The sequence below is a fragment of the Poecilia latipinna genome, unplaced genomic scaffold (assembly GCF_001443285.1).
Source record: "Poecilia latipinna isolate Pla-1442-1.1 unplaced genomic scaffold, P_latipinna-1.0 Scaffold221, whole genome shotgun sequence".
Lineage (NCBI taxonomy): Eukaryota > Metazoa > Chordata > Actinopteri > Cyprinodontiformes > Poeciliidae > Poecilia > Poecilia latipinna.
In genome coordinates this window covers 442,251-449,853 of record NW_015112837.1, presented here as the reverse complement: position 1 = coordinate 449,853, position 7,603 = coordinate 442,251, and the positions used below count along the sequence as shown (strand labels likewise).

The 7,603-nt window shown below is 36.9% G+C and overlaps 1 protein-coding gene across 1 annotated transcript in view; it reads right to left on the bottom strand.

Annotated features, from left to right (window-relative positions):
* Window positions 1-228: 228 nt before the first annotated feature.
* The window catches only part of atp2b4 (ATPase plasma membrane Ca2+ transporting 4), a gene marked incomplete at its 3' end in the record, with an annotated part of 47,771 nt that continues 40,396 nt past the window's right edge, over window positions 229-7,603 (bottom strand). The window contains exons 3-5 of the mRNA XM_015031849.1: window positions 2,895-3,095; window positions 651-908; window positions 229-379 (exon numbers count right to left, since the gene is read on the bottom strand). Of these exons, the coding sequence (XP_014887335.1) occupies window positions 229-379; window positions 651-908; window positions 2,895-3,095 (610 nt within the window). The remainder of the gene's footprint in view (window positions 380-650; window positions 909-2,894; window positions 3,096-7,603) is intronic.

Below are 7,603 nucleotides of genomic sequence, written 5' to 3'. Positions count from 1 at the left end.
CAAAGTAAGGAGGGACCTTTCAAAGGATCAAGATGTCTCTCTTTTTTTTTTGGCACATAAAAGATTATGTGAGATTAGTCTATAACCCTTTAAATCTATTTTATGTACATGTTTGGCTCCTGTGATGAGTGGCAAATTTACACAGGCCTACCGACAGAAAAATACAAAACCACTGTACATTTTTCAGAATAAATATTTGTCAAGTGTAGTGTATGATCTGCCTGATACCATCTAGTATAAGTTATAAACATACCAGATAACAACATGGGGTCCTTGTCTGCGGACTTCTTGACGTGATCGGATTCTCCAGTCAGCGATGACTCATCAATTTTTAAGTCATTGCCCTGGATCAACACTCCATCAGCAGGAAGCAGATCACCTGCAGAGCAAAACAAATTTTAAAGTATTAAATATTGTTTATATCAATGGAACTAGAGATAAAGAAGTAGTATTTTTGCTTTCCCCATAGATCTATCTGCTATTAAGTCATTATTCAATTCAAGCCTAAATCTGTATACGTGAAAAGCACTTTATGGCTCTATTTAACTCTCTATTTTAGTTTTTAAAACTAAAATGGCAGGAAAATTAGATAATTTTCAAACATATTTAAGGTGTTAAATGGCTAAAGCTGAGGACCATTTCACACTTACCATATTTAATCTGTGCAATGTCCCCAACTACAATGTCGGCAACAGGCAGCTGTATGACCTGGCTTCCACGGACCACCTGAAACTTCTGCTCCTGCTCGATGCGGCTCTGCAGTCCACGGAACTGCTTCTCCTTCGACCAGTCGTTGAAGGCCGTCACCAGAACCACACACACTACGGACAAGAGGATGGCAGCGCCCTCGATCCAGCCTGCGTCTGCCTCACCCTCATCCTCCACTCCACCGGCTGCTGCACCGCATGCTGTAAAACAAAGGAGAAGCAAGACACAAATAACATATTCATCTCGGGCATTCATCAACGATCGGATTTGACCTGCTTGTTCAGATTATTGCTATAGCCGAAAGGGTCGATGTTGATTATTTCTGTTACCTGTCTACATGTGCAAATCCTACATCTACGAACTGTGCTACACAAAAGGCGAGTATAAAATTAAAACAAACTCTGGCTTAAATAGCCCCATGAGAATCCTCATCTCATTGCCTCATATGCCCTACTTCAAATGAGGCTCTGCATCCTACTGGCTGCACACTGATAGACAAGGGTATATTGGGGAATGAAACAAGGCCTATTCCCAGTGCTCTTTGTGCTTGTTCATGTAATACTCCTGGAGCCATTGTACTCTGGACCAAAAGAAACAAAAAAAAAATAAATAAATAAATCCCTTAAGACTCTGCTGGAATTCATTTTTTTCTTTTCTTCAAACTAGATGAGTTCATTCTGTCTAGCTTGATCACTGCACTACAGTCAGCAGAATAGAGTGTGATCTTTGTGCACTGTCCTGAATACAGTTATCAAAAGTTAGCTTATTCTAGATCATTTTGGGCGTTAGCGCTTCTGGTTAATGATGCTCTATATGCCTTCACATAAAGTTAAATGGTCAAAAACTAGCTCTCTTAAATATTTTTGAACAGTTTTTAAAAAATAGAAGCAAGAAACCGTTTACATGCCCTGTATCTCTTTGTGTTGCCTCGTGATGGACTGGCAACCTGTTGGCATCAGCCCAATTTATGTAATTTGTTGGTTTATTATGATGTTTATAATTTGTTTGTTCAGGACCCTTTAGAGCTTTGAAAAACTACATGTTAATATAATTTATGTAATTAAAAAACTAATCGGTACAGATCTAGTAGTCTTTCAAGCGATTGAAAGTACCTGGTTATGTCGCAACATTCGCAATGTATGTTCTAAACATAATACTTAGAAAGGTAGAAATATTAGAAATGTTGATGTCTGCAGCAGTTCTCTTTGGAGCAATGAAGCAATATACAATCCAACATATTAAACCAAGATATTTACTTGAGTTTTCTTCTTTTTTTTTAGGTATTTTATGGGATTTAAAAATGCTATCTTGCCATCTTTTACTTGATACTGACAATTACAATGAAACTAAACAGCATCCTCCCAAAAATGATTCAAATTATTTCAAATAATTTGAAAAAATGTGTGCAAAACAAATACAGATGGAAAAACATTTGCAACAACAAAACCTTTCCAGCAAAATATTCTGTAAATCAAGGTGTTCCTAAAGGGAGCAGGAAGAGGAAATGGCTTATCCAGTCCAGTCTTCATACAAGTTCTTAATCAAACTAGTGATTCGATATACAGGAATATCTGTCATGAACGTAGGACCTACCACAAAGGCTGGGGTAATAACATATCTTCTCTTCGGCATTTTCAGCTTCATCTAAGCTTGTAAATCCCTTAAAATGATGACTGAACCCCTGGGCAGGGAAAATGAAGTCCATTACTGTGATAACGAAAGAGGCGATGACTGATGCAGCTGACTCAGCAACTCTTTACTGTCTCTGTCTTCATTTCCTGTTTCATGGCTCACAGAGCTGATGTATGGGTCCTGGGAGCTCAAGGTTATTTCTCCACTCGAAACTTCATTAACCTTTCCAGTACCTTTCCAACATGCGTTTAATACAGTCATAATGTGCACAAATGCTCACACTTTGTGGGCAGAAAAATTAGATATGTGCTTGATGAGTCACTTGACCTCTTAAGGCAGGTGACAAACAAACTAGGACCTGCCTGGCCTGTTAAAAAGAGAGTTTACACAAATGTGGCTGAGAGCGTATCAGTCATGATTACTGGTGGTGAGTCATCGGTTAAATTCCCTGCAACACCGAGAGCATCAGAACTAATGATGTGCGTTTCTCTAATTTTAAACCAACTGGGAGCAAGCTTCACAGGAGGAGATGCCACAGCAGCTGGGTAACTCACCATCTCCACCGGTCTGCCCAGGAGGGTGGTAGAAGGAGAGGCCCAGGGAGATTAGAGCAGCGATCTCCAGGATGATGAGGGTGACATCCTGCAGTGCTTCCCATACCAGCTGTAGAAATGTTTTTGGCTTTTTTGGAGGTATCAGGTTTTTACCAAATAGTTCTTTTCTTTTGTCCAGGTCCGTCTGAACACCTGCAAGACCTGAAAAGGGAACACAACGGCTGTGAGCATAGGTGGGGACATTCATTTAAGGAAAAAAAAACAAAAAAACATAACAAAAAAAACATAATAAATATCTAAATGCTAAGCTGTAAATGAATTTCCTGACACTGTTGCTGGTAAACATGTTGATCCCAGACAAATGTGCTCTCAATCGCTGCTCTTGATTTTAATTTCCAGGCATTATTCTTTTGCACTCTTTTAACCCTTTATAGTCCCTCCCCTGCCACAAACACACCAACTCTAATTACCAGATTGAGTCATGGTGGGCCACGGATTTCTGCATTCCTTATATAATTCAGCTCAAGCGATAAGGGCCTTTATGCTTTGACCTTATCCACCTACTCATACACTGTGATCTATTGTGCATAAATATCTTTAGTACGTTAATGTGAAGCGCTTCATGCTGGCTTAAGGCACACTTTACTTTTAGAAAGCAGTTCAGGGATTTTCTTTTCATATGAGCTCAGCGTTGAATTAAAAAGTATAGTTTGGCAGGACCAGTGACAGGTTTTTACAGTTGAAAATTTATGGACGAGTTAATATAATCAAACACTGTTTTAATGAGAAATTACATCTACCTTTAATATAATCTGGACAGTTATCAGTTATTTGGAGTAATTTTATAATAGTAATCTATCGGTGCACATAATTGACATTTTCATTCTGAATGTCCTTTGTTACTAGTTGAGCATGTCTTTAATTAGTTGCCATTAATTGTAAAACCTTGAAGTGCAGTCTTTGCATACAGTATAGTAATCTTATCCATTTCTTTACCCTGTCAAGTCAACTGTGGTTGAATAAACTATAGTTGGTAAAGCAAGGAGGACTTTGGTGTGTTGGCTGTATGACTGTACTAAGCAGTTTGAGCAAAAGGAGTGGATTTGTGACGCAAATTTAACACTGGAAAAATAATTGATGGTTCTAATTGATGGTTCACTAGAGTCCTTTCGATGAGGGCATAGCGTACTGCTTTTGAATTATTTATATTCATATATGTCAATTGTAAAAACCAATTCACAGCACATGCCATTAGTTTGATGGCTTTATAGTCTGAAAATGGTTTTTGCACTTGGGTTTAGTCTTTTTAAAATAAATTATGGCCCTGTGTGTAAACACTGTAATTGCACCACATCAAAACAATTGAATTGGTTCTAAAACTCTAAAACCAATGCAGTTGTTACACAGTGTATATTGTCTCACTCATAATTGGGCAGATGACTACATCTGTCAGCTCCTACACCTTTTCAAACACCCCATGAAAACACTCAAGTGTTCAAACTGTTCAGTAAGAAAATGAGACAGATGGGGTTTGAGCAGATGACTGAGCAGTGCCATGTTAACGTTAACGAGATAAGTTTGGCTAAACCCAGTTTGTCCTAGCATAAAGGATATATTGGCTGAGACAAAATTACCAAATGATGACAGAAAGACCCACGACTCTGTTCACTTAGCTATTAAAACACATAATAAATAATCAAATAAAAGAGGTATTTTATTTAACAACTGGACATCCTGGCCTAACAGAGAAGAAGTAAAAAAGATTGAAGGACTGAAGGTCAAAACATATTGTACAGTCTATCACTGCAAACTACATTTACATCACATTTTAAGAAATCTCTGAATATTATATTAAGTTGCAATACCAAGTCGGACTCTAACTGTAGCCAACATAATTAATGTTGCTTTTCGGTGCTAAATCATTGTCTTGCTGCTGACTGCACACAAAAGCATTGGCAAGTATTCACGGGAGCTCTCTCTCTTTCTCCCACACAACAATGCACGTTACAGCTGCCTTATGTCATGCATAGTGCGTCACAGGGTCTCCCAGGATTGGCCCGGGATTGCACCTGATAACATCGCTGCTGCTTGACAACGCTCACATCTAAATGCATACGACAGGTGAGAGGACTAGGTACTGTTGCAGAAAATAACCGGTGCTTCAGCAAATCAAACGAGGGGAAGGATGTTGGAAAAGAGCAGGAACATTAAAGAAAGGAATGTTAACATGGCTCACAGTAGACAGTGTTGTGCTGGTTACACATAGATCAGTCTATAAATAGGATCATTAGCTATTCACTTTTAATTATTTCTATGAGACGACCTGGCATGCTCTTCCATTGATCTCCACAGAAGCCTTCTTTACATAACATGTAAACATCTCTGTGTGAATGCATGTGCGTGTATGGCCGGGTCTGTGAGTCGTGACTAGCTACTTGTGCTGTTTTGTGTGTAAGAGAGCTGCGCCAGCATGCCTGTGGTTGCTTACACTATCACATGATAACATCTGAGCTCTTATATTTGCCAATTACCATTGGTCAGATACACACACATAGTGCATGCATACACAGTGCCTGCACAGAAAAGCATAGATGACAGACGAGTAATGTTTGTGAATATCCGTGCACAGGCACATATAATGATTACAGATATTAGGGTGCAATTTTTTCAAAGTCCCTGCCATTTTTTTAGTTCTGTCTAGAAGACATCAAATACAAGATTTCTTTCCTTTTCGGCCACATTCACAAACATTCACTCCTTAGTGGAAAAACCCATAGAAATATCACTATTTTAACCTTTAATAATCAAGAACGGTATCAATTGAAGGGTACCTTTGAATTAAAATACATGGTTGATGCTTTCACTTTATAAAGCAATCTATGTTGGAATCATTATTCATCGTATGTTATGTGTTGCAGTTTGGAGTTTCTCACCAATATTCAAACCACATAGAAGAGAACAAAGAAAACTTTTTTTGCTGTAAAACAATAGCAATAAATAATAAAAAAAAAAAACAAGTGCTGTACTTGTGTAACTTTCTTCAATCAGCAATGCACATTTCTCCATATTTGAGTACACTTGTGGGCTTGTGGATTTAAGCACATTTTAAGAAAATCCAATTCCACAAGCAACTGGATTTTGAATTCAGTTTTTTACTTTTCCTTTAATTACTTCTGTGTGATGTTTGACTCTGAAATATTGTTCGGTAATGCTTACTTTACAAAACAATTTACTGATGTCCCCTAAAATTGTTTGAGGAAAGAAAACACAATTATAATTTAGATGCTTAAATGCTACTAATAGTAACTACAAAACACATTTGTGGGGTGATTAAAATGCAAGATGCTAACTAATATGTAACATATGGTAGGACATAGCACCCCGTTACTTTTAGAACTGCCTTCATCCTGTCTGGTACAGATTTTCAACAAGATCCCTCAAAGATTTTCATCACAAATATTGCATTTCTAAAATACTTTTCTTTTTTTTTTTCCAATAAGTATTTTGATCATTATTGACTTTTTGTTCCAGTGTTGCATAAAATATGGCCTAACATCATGTAACGGAGAAGAGCACACGTAAAACCCTTTAAATCATTTTCTCACAAAACACTTATTGGTCTTTATTCTCCCCCATTTCTGTAAGACTTCTGACTACCTACAAAACTGTTCTTGGAAGCCCAGCAGAGTGTTATCTATATCTGGTTTGTCAAAGGCAGCCTTCCTAGGATCCCATTTTCAGACAAAACTTTATGCCTTCATGCTTGCGTGAGGCAAAATGGGATCTTTTTAATTCAGAGGGAATATGATGGCATATTTTAACAGTTGCCCTTTTTTTGTCAGGGGCTAAAAATAGATCTCCATGGAAACACTATGCATCCCACTCAGAGAACAGAAATACCCACGACTCTGAACCTTGGAGAATGTGTGAATATGTAAGTAAGTGCCGGTTTTGTGTGTCCGTTTTTGGTGAAAGGGAATGTGTGGGCACATGTGCACATGCAGAAAAACACAGAGAAGACTAAAGTGATGTGGTGATATCTCAATTTCCATCAACAGCACAGTTATCAGGAAAATTATACAAAATGTTTAATTTAGTAAAAATATATATATATATATATATATATATATATATATATATATATATATATATATATATATATATACTAATTAGAAACTGCTCATAAATATTTCTGAAATGTCTTTTTAACTCCAAAATACACCAAAACGATCTCCCTTCCCTGTCTCAACTAATTCTGATCTTTCAGATTTGGGAATGGTCAAGTTTTTGGTCAAGTTTAGTATATGTTTGATTCTCTTGGTTACATAAAAAAAAATGATCAGCTCAGGCACTCTACAACAAGCTATTACATTAGTCTTGATCTTATTATATTAATTTATTGAATTTGATCCTGCCTATTTGTGTTCTTGTGTTAGAGTCAGCTTATTCTTGTTTTATTTCTTCCTCTAGCCATATTTTTTATTGCTGTTTTTAGCTAATTTCTTGGTCACATTTCTATTCCCTGCAAGAAATTGGCAGTCAAAATCTTCATTCCTTGGATTAAAATTTTATTCCTGATTTGATTACTTCATGAATATTTGTTATAAAATTGTCATTTTTCACTGTAACATGACTTTTTTTTTTTTTTTTTTTTTTTTGCTTTTCCGTTTTTTAAAATTTCAGGCCACCATTTAAAAAAAGCTGTTTTG